The sequence below is a fragment of the Nipponia nippon genome, unplaced genomic scaffold (genome assembly GCF_047370975.1).
Source record: "Nipponia nippon isolate SJK-2023a ecotype South Korea unplaced genomic scaffold, ASM4737097v1 scaffold_2, whole genome shotgun sequence".
NCBI classification, from domain to species: domain Eukaryota; kingdom Metazoa; phylum Chordata; class Aves; order Pelecaniformes; family Threskiornithidae; genus Nipponia; species Nipponia nippon.
This window is the reverse complement of record NW_028262336.1, coordinates 16891458-16913006: the sequence shown is the minus strand read 5'-3', so window position 1 is coordinate 16913006 and position 21549 is coordinate 16891458. Positions and strand designations below refer to the sequence as shown.

The 21549-nt window shown below is 42.3% G+C and overlaps 2 protein-coding genes across 11 annotated transcripts in view; one reads left to right on the top strand and one right to left on the bottom strand.

Annotated features, from left to right (window-relative positions):
* Positions 1–21549, bottom strand: part of GPHRB (golgi pH regulator B) — a 47072-nt gene that overhangs the window by 13600 nt on the left and 11923 nt on the right. For 9 of the 10 annotated variants that reach the window (XR_015704528.1, XR_015704532.1, XR_015704531.1 and 6 more), the window contains exons 8-14: positions 20098–20207; positions 18708–18796; positions 18223–18315; positions 17775–17870; positions 17128–17217; positions 16416–16481; positions 15758–16261 (exon numbers count right to left, since the gene is read on the bottom strand). Coding sequence is in view for 1 of the 10 variants with exons in the window: in XM_087756252.1 (XP_087612378.1) it covers positions 16055–16261; positions 16416–16481; positions 17128–17217; positions 17775–17870; positions 18223–18315; positions 18708–18796; positions 20098–20207 (751 nt within the window). In the remaining 9 variants the exon portion in view is untranslated. Of the gene's footprint in view, positions 1–15606; positions 16262–16415; positions 16482–17127; positions 17218–17774; positions 17871–18222; positions 18316–18707; positions 18797–20097; positions 20208–21549 lie in introns of those variants that run through there. The other variant, XM_087756252.1, reaches the window with a different exon arrangement.
* On the top strand, positions 3403–14469 carry PDZK1 (PDZ domain containing 1). The gene is made up of 9 exons (XM_009467681.2): positions 3403–3507; positions 7635–7846; positions 8159–8411; positions 9396–9532; positions 10803–10998; positions 11260–11456; positions 11967–12161; positions 12968–13267; positions 14221–14469. The coding sequence occupies exons 2-9, from the start codon at positions 7637–7639 to the stop codon at positions 14293–14295; spliced, it is 1563 nt and encodes a 520-aa protein (XP_009465956.2). The 5' UTR covers positions 3403–3507; positions 7635–7636; the 3' UTR covers positions 14296–14469.

Here is a 21549-nt window from a genome sequence, read left to right as displayed (position 1 = left end):
TCCTGTTCGTGAGCACACATGGAGATACATCCTCCCTGCACCTAGTCAGCAGCATCCCATTTAACCTCCTGTCATGGCCCTAGGGCTAACCACCAGCCTCAACTCAAAGAACCTTCCCCTTGCCATTCGTATGTACTAATGTTTCATAATGCATCACGCCACAAGCTTAAGTAGTCTGTTGACTGCTAGACCTTTCTCCCTCATCTTTCTTTTCAAAGCCTTTTGAAACTGCTGCACAGCCTCCACCTCCTTCCGATTTGGAACATGACCATACTTTCCCTTCTAGAAACACAGAATGTTTCTATGTTTCGCTAACTTTTTACATTTGTGTAGCAACTTATTCTTGAAAAATCTTGTCTGGACCCCAAATGACCTCAAGTGACTATCACAGTGGCACTACAATAAAAAAAAAAATACATCTTGCTTCAAACGCCGAGTTGTTTCCTTGTATGCTGACCCAAGATCCTTGTATGTGTTCCCATCTGCACTGTGCTTAGCTGCAAAACTATGAGCCAGTGTGATTCCCTTTCTCTCTGTCCCTCCTCTCCAGTCTTTGCCTTACTTGTCTGAAAGATTGCAAGCAGAGGACAGGGCAGGGTCTGACTTCTCTGGGGCTTACTTAGGTTTTTAAGTTGTATGTTATACAAAGAGGAACAACTGCTAGTCACAACAGGCTTGCAAATCCACTTAGAGTAAGTGGATTACAGTAAGGCTTTTACAACATTGATGACTGCTCTGTTGCAGCACATTTAGGTTATGCTTATTTCTATTACCTTTCCTTTGAATGAAACAGTTGGAGCAGACAGCCAAGGAAAATACAGGTATTATTTCTAATAATCCAATTCCACAGCAAGTTAATACGGGAAATAAGTCATTTTAAAGCTTTCTAAAATTGAATGAGGTTTTTTAACAAGAACTTCACACCGTCAATTCATTAAGTGTCTTAATATACCAAGATCTCAAATTTGGAGGCTTCCCCCCTCATTAGAAACACCAGTCTGTGTCTATAAGCATATCCTGCACATGCGTATGGCCAGTGGATAAGGTATGCCCTTGCAGTGGGGTGACCCCAACCAACAGCCAAACACCCACCCTGACTCCCTCTCACTCCTCTCCTGCAGGCTGGGGGAAAAGGCAGGCAAGAAGACTCATGGATTAAGACAATGACAGTCTGATAGGGAAAGGAAAGTTGCGCATGCAAGCAAAGAAAAACAGGAATTCATTCACTACTTCCCATCAGCAGGCAGATCTTTAGCTACTTCATAGGAAGCAGCACCTCAACATGCACAACAGTTGCTTGGGAAGACTGCCATAGCCACAAACATCTGCCCTTCCTCTCTTTCACTGAGCTTTTAATGCTGAGCATGACATGAAATGGTACGGGGTATCCCTTTGGTCAGTTGGGGTCAGCTGCCTCGGCTCTGTCCCCTCCCAGCTTCTTGCTCATCCCCAGCCTACTCGCTTGGGAGGGCATGGGGGAGAGAAAGCCTTGAGAGAAAGCAAACACTGTTCAACAACAGCCAAAAAACTGGTGTGTTATCAACGCTGTCTTAGCCCAAAGCCAAAGCACAGCACCATGCAGGCTGCCATGAAGAAAATTATCTCCATCCCAGCCAGACCCAGTACAGTCTCAACCCCTTATTCCATACCATTCACATCATGCTCAGGTCACGCATTATCTAATGCATTTAAGTATCCTCTGTCCCATTCATACATTGTTTAATTTCTATATGCTACTCAAACCTTTTCATTCGGTTTTTCATTCACGAAATTCCTTTTTACCAACACTTACAACTTACACTACATACTTAAACCATCTTTACATCCAATCATCTGGTTTATACATCCTCATTAACCACTATACCTTGTCCCTTGACATATATACAGATATTATCCCCCCATTCCATGCTCCCCCTCCCCCAAACGTCTGTAAGAACAGGCGATGACTTTGGTCCTGTCTGTTAAGGAGATCACTCAGGACAGGAGAAGCAGCATGTTGGATTGTTGAGCACCAGGACTGCCTGGGCTGGATCAGCGCTGCACTCACATGGTTCCTCGCAAGGCTCATTCTCCATTGGTTCAGGTGATTCCTGCTGTATTACTTCCTATATCATACAAGTCAAATCATGGATTATTTTCGCCCAGGGATAAATCTTGTGGAGGTACACACCAGATTTCCACTTCCTTCTGCACTACCCACCAAGTGCACCTGGGTCCTTGAGCAACGACAATCCCACAAATGGGCTTTCCTTTATCCCAAGGGAGAGCAACCCACACTGCCTTTGCCAGCCACTTACCTATATGGACTACAGGGACCTCATCTCCTCCCACAGTATGTAGGGGCTTTGTTTGGGCAGAACCAGGACACCTATTAGATCATCTGGTGTTAACCAGCCAAGTGGCTTCTGCTAAACTTACGCCCCACTGCTTCCATTCCCCAGCGCCCTATGCTCTCAGCATAGTCTTTAACAGTCCATTGTATCATTCAGTCCTTCCAGAGGCCTGTGGGTGATAGTGCACATGATGCACCAAATCAATGCCATGTTTCTTGGCCCAGGAGTATTTGAGGTTGTTTCAGAAACAAACTGCACTGTCTGACTTTATTCTTTCAGGGTTACCACAACACAGAACTTCACTTTCAAGGCTCAGGATGGCATTTCAAGCAATGGCATGGTTTACAGGGTATGTGTCCAGTCACCCAGTAGATGCTTCCACCATGGTAAACACGTAGCACTTGCCTTGGCAGGTTCAGAGCAGTGGTCCAGTATAGCCAACTTGCCAGGCCTCACCATATTGATATCCCAGCCACCTCCCTCCCTCTATTCCAGGGAGACTTCACTCACATGGGTCACTTGATTGCAGTGCATGTTTCGCATGTGTGACAGCCTCAACAGTCAAGGCCACCCCTCAATCACAAGCCCGTTTTTTCATCATATCTCTCCCAGTTACCATCTTTATCTTGAATTCTTCAAGCTTTTTCATCCTATTTTCCCCCCCTGTCCTGTAGAGGCGGGGATTGAGAGCAGCTCAGTGGGCACCTGGCTGCTGGCCAAGGTTAACCCATCACAGTCTTTTTTTTGGCATCCAACATGGGGAGCACAGATTTGAACCTGTAACCTCCTGATCTGCAGACAAATGCTGCTGGCCCAGGTCAATCCACCAGAATCCAAACCTGCTCCCTTTAAGACATTTCTTATAGCTGGAGAAGGCTCTTGCCCAGAGCAAAGATCAGGCTTGCCCTGGATGACCTCCTTGACTGAGTTCTTGAGTATAATTCTCAGTAGAACAAAATTCAAAGCTGCTGAGAAATGCATGTGATTAGCACTTCTACAGGCAAGGACAAGCCAGCTTATCAAGGTGTTGAACATATTCAGTGAAACTTGGTTAAATAAATCATCTTTTAAATCAACCTTTGCCCAATCAAAGTCCAGCCTTACTTATAGGTACAGCCACAGGAGGGATAGCAAAAGAGAATTCCTGTGAAGGCTGCTCCACACAGACACACAGGTAAGAAATTCCTTTTTTGCTAATCCCTTTTCCCTTAGAAAACTCCTTTTTATGACCCCAATAATTTTGCATGTAAAGCTTTCATGGATTAAAAGGAGTAGTATGCAGTGCACTATAACATTCCCTCCGTTTCTAAATACAAAGAAATAATCTTTCCCATAAAAGCCTACTGTTTCTTCAGCTTTGTGTACCACTGGTTTTGCATGTTAACTTCAGGACTTAGCACAGATTCCCAGTGTTTGTCAAGAAAAACTGTTTTGAGTTGTAGTTGTGATCAATACTGTCTGATGTGTTCCAAACAATGTCCAAATAATAGGGCAGTCCATCCCTACATGGAGTTAGTCCCAGTGCAACTACACAGAGACTCAAAAAAGCACACGGCACCTGACCAAAGGGAACAAGTGAATCATGATCTGCAGGCTTCCTATCACCACATGCTGAAATTCCCCATATTCTCCAGCTTTGGTGACATCCCTGCCAAACCCCCACCACACATCCATACTGTTCTATATGCTGCCCAACTAACCTCAACAATGCACTTTCAGCTTCAATAGCAAACAGTGTAGCATGGGTAGCCACAGAGGTGGTTCTGCAGTAGGCTGCTATCATGGAAGGATCTGACTGCCACCTACTTCTGAAAAAAAAAGGGAAAAGAAAAAAAGGCCAGTCCCCACATACATTAGTCACACAGGTGATATGAAGAGAAGAAAAACCATGGAGGTGCAAAGAAATCTTTACAGGCAAACAGATTAATTTTGTTAGTATTTATTAGGCCGTGATTAATGGCTAATCTCTGCAACACAGCCTTGGCCTTTTGACAGACTTCTGTCAGTAGAGAGAGGCAGAAAAAAAAATTTTTCCAGTAAAATACAAATCAAGTTTGCTAATTACCTGGACTTTCCAACTGGAGGAAGTTGTCTTCGTTCGTCTTGTTCCTCTGCCATCATGGATCTTTGGCAGGAGTTCCTAAGACAACTATCTTTGGAGTTGTTCCCTGGTCATAACTATTGCTTACTTTCAGTATGTAGTATTCCTGCTAATTATATACATTGCCCAAATCAGAGTTTCATTACATCATAAAAGCATAGATAAGTTTAGGTTGGAAGGGACTTTTGGAGGTCGTCTGGTCCAATGCCCTGTACAAAACAGGGCCAACTTAGATCGGGTTGCTCAGGGCCCCATCCAGGTAAGTATCTCCCAGGATGGAGATTCCACAGCCCCTCTGGGCACCTGTTCCAGTTCTGACAGCCCCCGAGATGAAAGCTGTCCTTATGGCTAATTGGAATTTCCCTTGCTGCAGCCTGTGTCTGTTGCCTCTCATCCTACCACTGTTAACTTTCAAGTAGAGTCTGGCTCTATGTTCTCTACACAATCCAGTTAGGCAGTTGAAGACATCAGTAAGATCTTCCCTTTACTTTCTGTTCCCAAGACGGAACAAACCCAGCCCTCTGAGCCTCCTTAAACGTTATGTGCTCCAAAACCTAAATCACCTCAGCGGACTACCTCCAATATGTCAGTTACTTGGGGAGCTCAAAACTGGAGACGGTACTCACAACTGCCAAAGAGGGGAACAATCCCTTCCATTGGCCTGCTGGCTACATTCTCATACCACTCAGTATACAGTTGACCTTCTTCACCCCAAAGGTACACCACTGGCTCATGTTCAACTTTGGCACTTGAGTGCTGGCCAGCCAGCAGTCAGCCTGTATTGTTGTGCATGGTCTAGATACATTTTTTTTTTCCCCCCCACTTTTCTTTGTTGAAGTTCATGAGGTTCCTGTCAGCCCATTTCTCCAGCCTCCTGAGGTCCCTCTAAAGATCAACCCTAACCTCCAGCCTATTGACTTCTCCCCCTCAGTTTGGTATCATTTATCAGCTTGTTGAGGATGTATTCTGTCTCACTGTCTGTATCATAAAGATGTCAAACAGTATCAGCCCCAGTACCAACTCTAAAGAACGCCACTGATAACCAGCCAACGGCTGGATTATACACCACTGACCACACCCCTCTGCACCTAATGGCCCAGCCAATTTTCTGCATCACCTAGTAGTCTGCTTCTCCAGTACATATATCGCCAAATTGGCTACGCTGGCTCTACTAGAGACTGTATCAAAGTCATTGCAAAAGTTAAGGTGAACAGCATCCACCACTCTCTGGCCATCACAGAGCCAGTCCATTCATCATGTAAAGTTATCAGGTTCATCAGGTATTATAAAAATCAGTAAACCCATACTGTCTGATCCCAAACATCTTCTTGTCCTTGGCATATGTGCCTTGACACAGCTTCTAGGAAGATTTGCTCCAAAACCTCCAGGGGACAAAGGTCACTGCCTAATAGCAATCCCCAGCATCCAGTATACTCCTTAACCAGCTGGCCTCAAATTCTCTGGGGAAGTAACACAGCACTCTGGAGACACTGACTGGAAATTCTGCTCCGGTTGTCACAAATTCATTGAGAAATCATTTGAATCAAACTATTACAGTTACTTCAGCAGCCTGTCATTTCTAAACCAAATTTATTTCCTTTCTCACACAACATCACATTTTTATATTGATTACACCTCATGTCATTGTTAAAGTCATCAGGGTTGGAGACAAACTTTTAGTCAGGCAGCAAACTGAGGCTTTATGGTCATTTCGGGATTCACGTGAGAACTGCAAGATAAGCGTACTGTCTCAGCTCCTCTGTTTTGTTCCACACAGACCAGGCAGTATTACATTTCCTCTCCTGCAAGTGGCACATTCCCATTGTCAGTAGGTGTATGCCCGAATATTCCACACTTGTGTTAGACCTCATAATACCTGGATTCATATCTTACCCAAGTCTCACATAAAATGATATGTCAAAGTGAAATAGCTCTGTTAGCTCCTCTTCATAACAAAATCAAAGTGTTTAATTAGCATTCAGAGGCAGAGGAAAACATGGACAGCTCCAAAAACTTTGACTCTACCAGTAGCTTCTAAAGGACACAGAAATAAAGCAAGTGCACCATTTTGTAGGAAAACTGAGCCTTAGAGATATCAAACCCAGCTAGAAGAAAAAAAGCTTTGTAAGTGGAGACAAGGATCTTCCTAGTTCCTTTATAGTCCTTGCTTTCCACCCTCCAATGCAAACCCTGCACTCATTAACAATAACACTCCAGTTACAATCTCTCTTCCTGAAACTTGATTTTGTTTAGCTAAAATAACTAAGAACAGGAAAGCCTGGTGAGGACAATGAGGTCCTTCCTTGATCCCACCTGTTCGTCCATCTGCACAGGTTGCCCATAGAAGTTGTAGGGTCTCCATCCTTGAAGATAATCAAAAGGCTAGAGAGCTGGGACTGTTCAGCCTGGAGAAGCAAAAGCTCAGGGGAAACTTAAAATACCCGATAAAAAATATCTGAAGAATATTCAGAAAAAATAGAAAGAACAAAGGAAAAAATAGAAAGGCGTAAAGAAGATGAAGCCAGGCTCTTTTCAGTGGTGCCCAGTGACAGGACAAGAGGCAACTGGCACAAACTGAACCACAGGAAGCTCCATCTGAATGTAAGGACACTTTTTTACTGTGAGAGTGACTGACCACTGACACAGGTTGCCCAGATAGGTAATGGAGTCTCCCTCCTTGGAGATATTCAAAAGCTGTCTGGACTTGGTCCTGGGGAACTGGCTCTAGGTGGCCCTGCTTGAGCTAGGAGGTTGGACCACATGACCTCCAGAGGTCCCTTCCAGCCTTGACCATTCTGCGATTCTGTGAAATCTCATTTTGTCACATAATTTCCCTATAGTGTTCCAGTATTTTTTGTGCTGCTGTTATTTTTCCTCTGTAAGACTTAATTCTGGTACTAAATCCTCACCTCAGTTTTCACTATGTTGTCACAGGCAGACAACTTCTTTCTTCCAGTTCTGCATCTTGCTTAACTTCATTTGAGATAGGGAGACAAGAAAAGCAAGGAGGCAGAGGGAAAAGGGATTGATTTCTTCTCCCTAATCTTGTTAACTAGCTTCAACTTTACACAGCTGGATTTCCTGCGAAACAAAACCCCAAGAATTCTGAAGAAAACTGTCTCAATATGTATTTAGAAGGAACGTATCTAGGTAAGCTTACTGTTTTTACTCACACGTATCTTTTCCATCCTGTCTGGTAGAGATGGCTTCTGTTCTCCAGCCCCGAGAATGTAAAGTGACGAAAAAGCCCCAAAAGACCTACGGATTCTACCTGCGTATCGAGAAAAACACAGCAGGGCATCTCATCCGGAATGTGGAAAAGAACAGTCCAGCTGAAAAGGCTGGCTTGAAGGATGGAGACAGAGTCCTCAGGGTTAATGGTGTGTTTGTAGACAAGGAGGAACATGCACAGGTACATCTCTGTTTTGTCTGGGATCCACACCACTCCCCTGTTACCCAGACCCACTGCCACTATGTGAAGCTTTCGCTTCCAGTTTTTATGGTATCTTCGGCTCGGAAATCCAAGAGCTCAGTCAACTGCTCCAAGTATCTCCCTGCAACATTCATTGCCCACCACAGGCATGAAATGTCTTTGAGGTGCCTCCATAGTGCATAAGCAGAGGGAGGAGACAACAAAAACAGTAGACAGTGCAACCCTTCCTGGGGAGAGCTTTTAGGTCAATCACTCTAGCACCTGCTTGCCATTTCACCTTGTCCGCTACAGGTGGTGGAGATTGTCAAAAACAGCGGGAATTCTGTTGTACTTCTTGTTCTGGATGACGCATCCTATCAAAAGGCAGAAAAGGAGGGAGTGAACTTGGAAGAGCTGGGTCAAAAGGTGTCAACAGGACAGCAGCAGGAGCAGCAGTCCCCACTGCCCATGGCCAATGGAGCGATCACTGCAGTTCCACAACCCTGGCTCTGCTACCTAGTGAAGGAGGAGAATGGCTATGGCTTCTCTCTGAAAACCACAGAAGGTGAGAGCCTGGGGAGAAGAGATAGTGTGTGTATATATATATATACACACACACACATATACATATATGTGGCAGCAGGGACAGAGGCAACCACAGTTAGCACGTGGGGGCCAATGGGGACACACAAACTGCTCTTGCTAACAGAAAGAAAGTGAGAAGCAGCAAGATGATTTCAGATCCATCTCTAGTCCATTTCTGTACAGCATATGCAGTGCATGGTTTTCTGAGGACCACACTTCTTACGGGGTGGAGAAAAGATAAAAAAAGAGATAAAAAGAATAAGCTATTGTCATCTTGTTATTTAAGCCCACACAAATTTGCAGTCCCTGCTCAAATACCAGATGTACACTCAAGGTGCTACATTAAGACCTCTTCTATTCCTCCAAATCACCTCAGCGATCAGCACACAAGGTTCTAGACAGCTGTAATAAACACTTTTCCTGATCTGTAAGTTATTTTGTTGAGAAAGCAAGGGATTTTGAACCTCTTCCACATATGCCTTTCTTCCAAGGCCAGTCAACAGAATAGGGAAGTCTTCTGGAAAGCATCACCTCTAAAGAAGGTATTTTGGAATGCAATATAATTGAAAGACCAAACATGGAAGCCTTCCAAACACAGGAAATTATGAAATGTATAAAACAACAACAAAAGCAGCTGGTCACTTCAAACTGGGGGGGAGGCGGGCAGGAATCAAACCCCTTTCAGCTATCTTAATCAGCCCCTTTGGCACTCTTGGTAGACTCATAAAAGATTGTTTGAGCTGAAGATAGTGAACCAATGCCTTCATCCCCCACAGAAGTGATTTTTCCAGGACAGAATAAGAGATAGAGGTGTGTCTACGTGGAATGTTTGTGGTGCCACTGTAATCTGCATGTAAACAGAGACCAAGAGTCTCTAAAGACATCAGTGCTGAGTTTCCTTAACTATTAAATTCAGGCATATTTCAGTGACTTACCCTGCGTAACGAGTTTTCATTTATTTTAGGACAGAAGGGGTTGTTCATAGTAGAGCTTTCAACACAAGGAGCAGCTGCAAAGGCTGGTGTCCAAAATAACGATCGCCTGATTGAAATCAATGGAGAAAATGTGGAAAATGACACACATGAGGAAGTGGTGGAAAAGGTATATTGTTTGTATACTGATTCACCTTCTGTTCTGGCCCACTTTCACAGCAAGGTAGCAGGGTTACTGAGGAGGGAGGTCTGGCTGATTCGAATGCCTCACAGTAAATCTTGGAAACTACTGTTCGTGTATCATCAACATGGCAGAGTACCCCTCTGCTTTGGCTCTGTTGTCAAGCAGCCTCTTGAACTGACTCTGAATGAATACTGCCATCAAGACAGGCCAAAGAATTTTAAATAACGGAAGTATACTGCTGCCAGGAACCCTATAAATAAATCATGCTCTGTTCCTAGAAGTCCTGGAAATACTCCTAATGGTAAGAAGGCAAGTCATCAAATGTGGTTTTCAGGGCAGGAAGAGGGGGAACTCTCCGATGATACAGTTAGCATGGAACAAGGAAAATTCATTATTTTAGTAGTTCCTTTCTCCTGTTAAGAAGTCCAAAACTAATGAAAATTACTGTGCAAGTAATTTCACTACCTGGCCTCAGCTGCAAAGAACATTGCTAATGAGGCTTCCAGCTTTCCACTATTGGCACCACTAAAACGCAGCTGGAGCTGAAGAGATTTCAGAGCGCCATGTGACAGGCAGTACATGCTCCGGCATTCCAGCATCACAATTCAGTGCACGCTACAAACTATGGAACTGTGCAACGCCTGTGTTTTGTTGAGCTGCTATAACATCAACAGCAGAGTGACACTGATGAGTAAAGAGGACACCCAGTAGACTAGAAAGGAGTAAGAGAAGGATGGACTTAGAGTGGTTTAAACAGACAAAAAAAACCCTGAAACCTCAGAATCAGTAATACAGTGAGATGGAAGAGGACCAAGAGCGATAGAAACTTGACTCTCGTCACTGTAATCTAAAATAGTGGTATAGATGGCATATGTCTATATTGTAAAGTTCCACAGCTAGATAAGCCAAGTACTATCTACTGAGGCTCACTGGATTCTACTGGCACTGTACACCACCCTCATGGGACTCTATAGCTAAGTCCCTAGAGTTCAGGAACACAGTATGAAATACAGAAAATTTCCTCATATGTATGCTGGATCTCACATGCCCGAGATCTTGTCATGGTCCAAATTTCTGACCGGGGCGGGGAAAAAAAAAAAAAAAAAAATCAACTTACAATAGCATGGCCTACACCTTATGGCTCATTCATCAACAGCACCCACACTATGTATCAGTACACCAGTTACCAAAATATCTACAATTCCCACATGTTGTTGAAGGGGTGACATCTGAGACTGTATATGTATTGCCACAGGTAAAGAAGTCTGAAAATCATGTTATGTTTCTACTTTCAAATGAAGAAACAGACCACTATTACACAAGCCAGAAGATGGTACTGAGCAAAGAGAGTGCCAGCCTAAGATTGCTTCCCCTCAAACCACGACTTATTGAGATCCACAAAGGAAAAAATGGTTACGGCTTTTATCTACGGATAGAACAAAGTACTGGTGGTAAGAATCACGTTAACACACAGACCATGACATTTGCTATACAATTTCTTCCTGTACAAGGTTTGCAGACCTTTCTCTTTGGCTTCTTACTTATCATCTGGGAGAAGTCCTCTACAGACGTGTTGCAAACAGGGCTACATCAGGGAAATGGTCTCAACCTGAAGTGCAGTTCTGACAATTAGCCTTTGCCATGCATTTTAATGTCTTTAAACTTACCAAGCAAACACCTTCACATCAATCTTTTACCCCTTCTGATCTTAGATCATGTAATCAAGGAGGTTGATTCTGGGAGCCCAGCAGCCAAGGCGGGTCTCAAAGACAATGATATCTTAGTAGCTGTCAATGGTGAGCAAGTGGATGGTCTGGATCATGAAAGCGCAGTGGGAAAAATTAAGCAGTCTGAAGCAAAAACCACACTGTTGGTAGTGGATAAGGAGACTGACACCATGTATAAACTGGTAAGAAAATGCAAATTACTGCTAAGAATTGATAATTTATCATTATGAAGAGACATATGCAGCAATGAAACAGTCTGCTCTGACAGACACTTCTTCAGCTTGCAGGAAACGTCTAAGATACACCCATATTTCAGCAACTTCCCTTGCACTTGTACAGCAAGTCACTAAACAGCCAAATTTTTGGCCTGTTCCAGATTTCTATAGGCACTATTGGAACAATTCTAAATTTAAACACACCACAAGAAAGGGCAGAAGTTTAAGACAGCAAATTCAGAGCTACATGGCTGTGTAACCATTTATGAACAAAACGAGTAACAGAATTCCCTTCTTACATAGATCAACACTAGTTTTCCACTCAACCAGAAATTAATAGCAAAGAGTTCTTCATTGCAGCTCAAGTCCCAGTCATTAAAAAGGTTTCAAAGAAAACATGCTGCGCATGAAAGCCTAATACAGATTTCACAGGATAAGTTTTTATGTTAACAAAGTTTTATTTGTCACTTTTTTTAGGGTCAAATTTCCCCCTTTTCATACTACTACAAAGCACAAGACCCAACTCCAGCTAAAATGGAGCAAAGAGTGGAGTTGCACACTGAGCAGAGAGTGAACCACAAGCCAAGAATCTGCAAGATGGTGAAAGGCCCTAGTGGATTTGGCTTCAGTTTAAACATGATCAAGGACAAGCCTGGACTGTTCATCAGTGAGGTACTAATGTAGAATGAGGAACAAGGAAAAGCTCAAGTAGTCTGTTGGACAGCCTCCTCCCTTCCACCCTGCAAATACATTCAAGATAAGCCACAATAGACAAGTCTCTTCTCCAACGTTCTCAGATAAGAGTTGTAATTGTTACAGTCATACTGACATTGTAGGACCAAGATAAAAAATAAGCACCAGAAAACATTCCTGTTAGATGTCTAGATGGAAGGGGAATCCAGCTTTTGCATCATTTTTGCTTTTATTCATGAGGCTGGCATGGTAAAATTACTATTTTAAATAGATTTTTTTGACTGTAAAACATCCTAAATGTAAGAGAGAGACCTTCGCCCTGCTCTACCCCCATTCTCTGAATTCCACAGCTGGCAAAAGTCAAACCTCTACTGTCTCAAATTATGTCTGTGCCTTTAGCTTTCTTGAGAGGAGGGATTCCACTCGTTACTACAGAATCTGTGAGATGTAGTAAAGTTAACTTTGAAGTTACTGGACAGGGACCTGCACGTAATAAGAAAACTGGTTTTCTACCTGTCCATGATTCTACCATGCCACATTTCTCTAACGAAAGTCTATCAAAATCAAGATGCATCTTAAATCTCAAACTGATGGGTTCCATGTTTATTATGTCTAGGCCTATTGCCTCTCCTATTGCCATTTCTGCCCCACAAATCTCCCCGTCCCCATGCTTATTTTGCCATCTTGTAAGGAAAGCAGTAACACAATAGCCTAACTAACCATCAGTTGTTAATGCATCTTTCCATGTTTTATGCTAATATCACAGTCTGAACTTGCCTTTGCAGGTACAAAATCACGGACCAGCTGACACAGCAGGTGTAGAAAATAACGACTTTTTGGTGGAAGTGAACGGAGTGAACGTGATGAACGAATACTACGACAAAGTGGTGGCAAGAATCCAAGATAGTGGTGACAGACTAACACTACTGGTGTGCAGCAAAGATGCTTACAACTACTTCCAGGGCCAGAACATTCCTATCACAGCCTCTATGGCAGATCCAGTCCATGACACTTCTGAACCTCCTGCTTGTACAGAAAACCATCCATCAGAGCGAGACAGGAACTCACCTGAACCAAGGGAAAGGGTAAGTAATACTGCATTAAGTAGATGTTGCGGGATCATCTAGGGGATAGCAAAAGAACTTCTTTCAGCCTGGATTTTTACAAGTCAGTCTATGTTATTAAAAGGGAAGCTGTGGTCTGATTATCATAAACAACTCTTCCTTTCCCCACACGTAATACAGGTGAGTATCTTTAATGCAAGATTAAATCACAGAAAGGATGCACATACAAGAGATTTTATGGAACAAGATAATCCAAATACGGTAATCCTTAATGAAGATGGGAAACAGGCAATACAATCCTGAAAGTGCAGGGAAAAAAGTGCTTAAATACACCAGAAAACATAAATCATTTTTGGGGAAATCAGATTAAATATTTCAAAACAAATAATTTTGTGGAAGGAAAAGCAACTGACAGGTTATGATGACATTTTCCAGGAAATGTGCTAATTTGAAATGATTTTACTCACTTCATGCCATTAGAAAGAACCTGAAGCATGACAGAAGTCAGAAAAGCAGGAAGGTATTTCTTCTTGAAACGGTCATTTTGAACCCTATGTGGTCAGCCTTAAATATTTAAATGCTTCTCTTCTGATCATGCAAAAGAGGCAGACAAGGAAGAATAAGACCAGTACTGTCTCCTATTCATTTTTCATTAGCCTTGTCTGCAAATGTCCAGCTGTAAGTTTTTTCAAGTTTCTTAGACACCAAGCTGCCTTTTGCAGATCTGAAGTTAGCACCACTTCTGTGTGCAAATTCAGCAGGAATGGGATTTAAACAATAGGAAACCTCTATTGAACAAATTTCTCTCTAAACGTACTTAACAAAAAAGCGCTTCACATTTGTTGGCCCATTCTGCCATCCAAACAAGTACATGATTAGTGCAGATGTAAACAGGCGTCTTTCATAACACTGCAGACTATCGAGCATGTTTACAAACCAAAAATAATCTGAACGTATTTGTTACTCCTCTGCAGGCAAGCTCATCCTCCTCTTCACAATCAGCTGCCTCTACAAGAGCAGACAGTGACAAAGATGACACAAAGTTGTAAGAAGACAAACTATGCCAAGAACAAAAAAGAAACCTTCCAAATTCTTTCTTCAATCATTCTTTGCTACTACACCTCCCAGAACTTGACTATTCCCGGGAGTGCCACACCTGTAAAGGACTGCAATCTCTTGCTGAAATGCAGCTGCCTGAAATAAACACTTCGGTGTAACTTGCATTCATTTAACACACTGCAATTGTACTTCATTGGTTTTCTGCCTTGTAAAGCAGACAGTTAGTCACTTCTGTAAAGGCTTAAATAACTAGAAGTATATAATTAAGTATGCTGCAGCAGAAGGCAGAAATGTTTTACAGATTCATAAGCATCTTAGCCTTTTAAGGATAAGCTCTTAATAAAGAGCAACTGATTTCTCCCCATCTCCCAGGAGAGACAGTTCTCCCCCTAATCCAAGTCCATCAACTTAATCTCTGTGGCGACTCTTCTGTGCTATACTTAGAGCAGTACAACTGCTGTGAAATGGCATAAGCCAACGTACTCTGTGCTTTACGCTCCTTTCTCCTCCTAACATTGCAGAAATTTCTTTCAAACATTAAGCTAACTTCATAATTTATCTTTTCTCTCCTGTACATACAGTTGTGGATCGTGGTAGTTAGAATAGCGTACATAATTCAGTCATGCAGGTTTGTCTAACTCCAAGTCAACACCACACTGTCTGGAATGTGACATTAATGGCTCTAATACTGCTGCTGTATACTTCACCTCCTTGCTGTACACTGAAGACAACACAGAAATAAATTGTTTAGAGTGGTTATTCTCCCCTGCCCCCGCCAGGTCTTACTCTTACCACCTATGATTTATGTTCCAGAACAATTTTAAAACAAATAAAGCCTAGGAGAGTGGTGGAAGCTACAACTTTAAGCTACATGAATAAAATTTACTTTTATGCCTTGAATTACATCAAGAAAGGGAAATGGGCTACTGTAGAAAAATACACAGGTTGTGGGGAACAGCAAATTTACAGCATATAAGGTAAACAAATTTGTAACATAAAAGGTAAAGAAGGCATAGCCATGGTCTTTGACTTCACACTGAACTGTAGCAAAGAGGAATTCAAAACCTCAGTTCCATTTATGCAGGGAGAGAAAAAGTTGAGACTCAGCAACAGAAAGCTAATCTCCAGCTTCTAAGGACAGTAGGGGCTAGTGATACACACTAGCATACACTCCATACACAAAATGGAGTGAAATTCTTTCCACTTCACTTCTGCCACGCAGCACATCCTAGCCACTTTCTAGCTCACTTCCAGACAAATCTTTGGGGCTGACAAAAAACAACTGTGATGCTTGCAGCAGATATTATAAAAGCTTATTTAATTCCACAGATTTAAACATTCAGCTCCAGAATTGCCATCCTCTGAATCCCAATTATGAGTTGATTTTCAAAAGAAAAATCACATTTCCTTGGTGCCTCCTATGAAGATGTTCTTCTAACAGTAAGGTCTTACCTCCTACTGCCTACTATGCAAGTTCCGATGCCCCTAGATACTGGCGTACCAAGGAGTGCCCTTATTTCTTGGCAATGAACTATTTCACATTCAATACGTGCATTCCCTTTCCTTCAAGCTGTGGCACTTTAACAAAATGAGCCACAGGGCTTGATGATGACATGCGTGGAAGTTCAAAGAGCCAGTTACACTGCTGGGACACACAGAATAGTCCTGGCTCTCTTCAAGTTTTGCAGTCCACAGGAGTTGCAGCAGTGCAGTTGAAAGGACAGAGTAGTGCGTGACTGCAGTCCTTATTTAGAGGGCCATATGCTTTTCTGGGGCTTGTTTGTGTGCTAAATAGAGAAAGAGGATACTGGACAGTGCACTAACTAGGAATATCACATCAAACCAACGATGATAAAAGTTGAACTGGAGCTCTCCCAGGACTTCTGTAATAATAGTGCGATACTCTAGAGGCATACTCATCCGGATCAGGAGCACTGATGACACAAAGTACATACCCTGTAAATTAAAAAAGAGAAAGTAGTTATTGTTTCACAGTTGGCTATGAGGCTAACATAGGTCAGCATACAAAGATTCTATTGTATGTGCACACACACAAATATGTATGCATGCGTAAGTGTATATAGGCGTGCCCGTGATTCTACATACTCACCATTATCTGTGCTAAAAGCAGAACAATAACGTTGGAGGACTTGCTGCTGGAAATGGCATAGAAGAACTAGGGAAAAAAAAAAGCACTGGAAATAAGCAGTCAGAAGTCTGATGTGCCTTAGGACAGCATGAAAGGTACATACCATTCAATACTTTTTCATTTTAAAAAACAATAAAAAGCATACTTTCTGGAGGGGTGCCTGTACCCTGCTTTCAGAAACCTGCAGTCTTAGTCTTAAACATTAATCTCCCTAAGCCAGTGGCACTATGTGGTAAAAGTCATATAACAATATATATTGAAGTTTAAGCTTAGGTACCAAAAGCCAGGTCAAGACAATGAGTCACATGTCTCTGAGTTAATGCCTTTCCAGTCCTACCAGCAGCTCAAATTAAGCAATCTAAATTCTTTTAATCACCACCTCATCAACCTTACTAATAAGCCCTGGCTACAGCATCATTTTGAACACTTGCTTACATTTAACATCTCATTTAACATCTACATCTCTTCCCCAGAGTATTAACAATAGAGGCTGAGTGCGGAAATATACTGCAGAAGGTATTTTCCCTCCCTTCCTCCCTCTGCAAGTATTTATATTCACATATTTAAAACATAAATGTGTATTGAAAGTTTATACAGTATTTGTCCCATCTAAAGTTAAAGATCTGATAACAGCTTTCCTGGTCCAAAACCACATAAGAGTCCTGGCTCTTACCTTTGTAAGTGTGATTAACAACCCTCTGATAGAGGTAACAATGATTATTCCAACAAGAATAAAGGAAATGTGCTGAGACCAGAATTTCACCTGTATCAACAAGAAGAATACAGTTAAATCTCTAACACTAACCCCATTTACACCACATTGTATAGCTGCCAATTCTTCAGGGTCTGTGTGTTTCCTAATTGTACAGATATCCATTGTAGACAGGTTTATATAACAGACATTTTCACAAACATATTAGCAATTGTTTACTCCAAACACATGAGAAAATAAGATGTAGCTTACACCAACCACAGAGAACCCCGTATTCACAGGGATGTATTTAAAAAGTGTAAGTGACAGAACACATGTGCACAAGCAAACATAATTACTCTGTAGCTAAATGTATCAATCTAAGTTGACTAACACGTTTCCATTTGCCCAAAACAAACAAGCAAGTCACTGCCTCTCTGGCAAGACCACATTACCATCCCACTACAAAACCAGTGTGAAAGCAAAGTTCATGGCGCATCTTCCCTTCCTCCTCAGTAAGTCAGAAGTCAAAGACACATTCTCAGGGCTCTATCACTCTCTCCCTATCAGCAGTATGATTTTATTTAGATAGGAATTGCTGAAAGCACTAAGAATAAACAAAGTCTCACATCAAACTGGATTCCCAGATAATTTACAGTGATCTCAATTCCTCTTGTGACTGGATCAGTCTTCCCCACACGATCAAATACAATATTGATGGTTGCCTGCAAGAAAGAGATGGATTTACATTCAAATAAGAAAACAAAAGCTTACCCCACTGTTACAGGTGAGACGCATGGCTCTTACTCTGTATCACCAAGGAAAGGAGCAGGGGGCAGACAGATTGTCTAAGAAGGTGCAAAATGCACACATGTAAGAATTGCTTGTCTAATGCTGTATACAAAAAGGCAGATCCAGAGCTTTATTTCAACCAAGGGCCAGTTTCTTTCAGAATTTCCAGAAGCAGGATTTCAAGGAAACTGGAGCCTTACTTGATGAACTGCATGTATAGCATAATCTATGCAGAGTGTGACATTTGCTTATGTCCTCATAAAATGCATTAAAACATTTACATACCATGAAGATTTTCCAGACACAATAGATGGAGAAAAAATAACCCAAAAAATTAAAGTATTTTCCCTGGAAAGTTTTGGAGTACTCTATTCTCTCCTGGAAATATAAAAGGAGGGAGGGGGAACAGAACACAAAAAAACACATATCATTTCCAGTCAACCACAACACAAAATTTTAATGGAGCACCAATAGTAGCAAACACAGCTTTATCCTTCTACACCCCTTAATTAAAATGTTTCTGAACTCAAAAGTTTTAATTCAAAAGTTTCTGAATGGCTTTAGGGACATGGGGCATACTCCAGTACGTATCTGAACTGGAAGAAAACTGCCATCTAGACCCCAAATTAAAGAAACAGATCCTCACTCCACCGCATTACAACATTTCAACATTTACCTGCTGAACAGCTTTCAATTTCTTGTAACATACATTCTCTTTCAAAGTACTCTGGCATCCCAACACCCATCTGGGCAGCTACTTTGCTACGTACCTTTGTTGCATGCAAGTCAGCAGTTTCCAGAAAAAGCTGCCGACTCAGCTCTTCTAGGGCATCCACTTCTTGCTGGATAAGGGACAGATCTGGCAAACCAGCATAGTCAAGGCTAGAATACGTCACAAATCCTTAATTAAAAACAAAATGTTCCCCACCTTCAGCCCCAGGGCCACATCTAATGGTTTGGCCACTTTTTTGATCCAGATCAGGTTTTTGATTCAGTCTTAATGGTCCTTGTTAATACTGCACCCAAAGAAATCTCAAGGATACATATATTGCACACTACTCCATTTTAAGAATGTAGGCAGTACACAGTATTTAGGCAGTCATGCAACAAGCTCTTTATTCCTCTGCCTGGGGAACACATAGCAGAATAGAACCAGAGCTCTCAAAGACTGCTGCTCTTTGATCAGTGTCCCTTATCACTGAAGTGCATCATCATATGTCACTCTCACACCATCTTCATAAACAAAACTGCTGAGTAACTGCTACAAGAAATTCGTGATTATTATGAAAAGTCTAGTCGAATAGCCAAATTTTGATTTTAACAGCTAGTGGGAAAAGAGAGGAAGAAGAGTCTTCAGCCTTAAATATGCAAACTGCACACTTTAGGTGGTCTGGCAGAAACTGTTGGTAGGCAACTGTAAGTTAGAGAAATACAGACCCTTGTATTCCCAACAGATTCCTTCTACCCCTTTCGCATGGGCAGAACAACTTCTGTTCACCTCTTCCTATCCACCTTTTTGTCACACTGGTATAGCACCAGTGCCCAGCCTATATCATGAGAACAACTTATTCGGTCAACAAGTTGCTTTCTGCCCTTCTTTTTCTCACGGCTTTCAAACATGGCCAGAAAGCCAACTATAGGCTAGGTAAATTGTTCCAGCACCTCAGCCAACCCCATTTGTTTTGCTCAAGTACACCACAGGTTCTCCATCCTGGAAAAGCATATTTCAAGTTATGAGAAAAATATGCAGGCAGATCAGTCATATGAGCAGAGGACACATCAGAATAGAAAGCTGCCTCCCACGTCAGTGATGTGATGGGGTAGATATCTGCAATGTGACACCGTAAGTGTGCACGTCTGTCCTGTGACCTGCTGTACACCTCAACCATGGTGATGCAACAGCACATTTACAGGGCACCGCAGCAGCATACAACTCCCACTGTGTCACAGTAAAACTACGTGTCCAAGCCCGGGGCAAGAGGTGAGACAGTACAGTGGTAGAGAACAAACTTCCCAGGAGACATTAAGCCTTTTGCTCAGGCTGCTGAAATGTGTTGAAACACAAATGTTTTGTAACTGGCCCAACTAACACTCTTCCTTTCAAAACAGAAGGCTGGAGCCACCTCCTGAGGCAGGTGCCAGCATGCAGATGAAGGATACTTTCACTGCCTGCAACAGATGTTGTAACACTTTTTATCATTCCCCAGAAGCCAGTGGGTTTGTTATGCACTTCTCCTCTCTGGAACATTGTTCTATGAGCCACTGCTATCCTGAAAGAACAGAAAACACAAATCCTTAGGAATAAAGCATTTTTATAAAAAATCCAAACAAAAAAACACCCCAAAACTAAAAAGCAGTTCCTTAGAAAACACTGTTAAACTAAATTCACTGCAAACAGATGCCCCCTTTTTTTTCCCCCCTAAGCACCAATCTTGCTTCATAACATTATCTTGATTAGCTCTGGAGTAGAGCCCAGATCTAATCAAGCAAGATTCAATGAGACACTTCCCAAGACTTCCATTCAGGATCCTGCTTCAATCCTTAAAGGGATTTAAACCCAATTAAAAATAAAAATTCAAATAGATTTTTCAGTCACATGATTATTCGCTTCCCTTTCCTCAAACACATGATTGTGCTATCTCAGGTTCAGAAATCGGAAGACTTCTTGTGCTCCTGTCCCCTTGAACACCTCTTCTTTATCACTGCACATCCGCCTCCTCCACAGAACTGTGAGCGCTGGATGGTATGCAGCAGCACTCTCTGATATGTTGTCACTCACTACTGGGCTGCATGACAAGCTGTTATGAAGCAGAAACACATAAATCCATTATTGGACTGAACCACTGGACGCTTCAGGCGACCTGAACGTGACTCCTAAAGCTAATTCCAACACTACAGCAGCAGCTGCATATTGTCCCTCACACTCCCACATGCACTGCAGCATAATCCCCACGAGCAGCGCTGGCTCCTGGCCTCATTCCCTCACATTTCTCCCCATTGAAATTTGTGAGTCAGTTATCCACTCCTAAGCCGAAAACTATTCATAGGATTGTCAAGGCGATCCATGATTCAACAGTGTGTAGCCCCTTTCTTGTAGCTGCAGCCCGTATTGCTACATTTGGCACTAAGCCCTCTTGAAGGTTGTTGATAAGCAGTGCAATAAGAAAAAAAAATTGCTCCTCCTGCACATCCAGCAAAAGAAACACCCTTGGGGCACCCCACATAACACAGATAAAAGCACATATGGCCACAGACTACAAATAACAGAGATCTTAGGACGATTCAATTCATCCTGATAGCTGCCAAATATAAGAATTGCATTTTTAATCCTTGCTTTCTTCCCAGTACCCGATTCACACGTTCCATCCAAAACGATCCACAGCATTGCAGCAAAAATGCAGCTATGTCAAGGTGAAGCACAAGGCTATATGTATACAAAGGCAAATCTTTTCTTTTGAGAGGTGACAGGGATCTCTGTACCTACACAGTAGTTAGCAGTTCTGAAGACCTCACAGAAAGGATCCACAGGCAAAAACCACACACTTTGCCTGTGCAGGTATGCGATAAATCTATGTCAGATAGGCTGATTTGACTCTAACATGAAGCAAAATG

Excerpts from the sequence above, each read along its gene's own strand:
- PDZK1 (XM_009467681.2), top strand. The coding sequence starts at position 7,637 with ATGGCTTCTGTTCTCCAGCCCCGAGAATGTAAAGTGACGAAAAAGCCC. Across the intron at positions 9,533-10,802 it reads ATGAGGAAGTGGTGGAAAAG|GTAAAGAAGTCTGAAAATCA; the intron begins GTATATTGTTTG and ends GTATTGCCACAG. Across the intron at positions 10,999-11,259 it reads GATAGAACAAAGTACTGGTG|ATCATGTAATCAAGGAGGTT; the intron begins GTAAGAATCACG and ends TTCTGATCTTAG.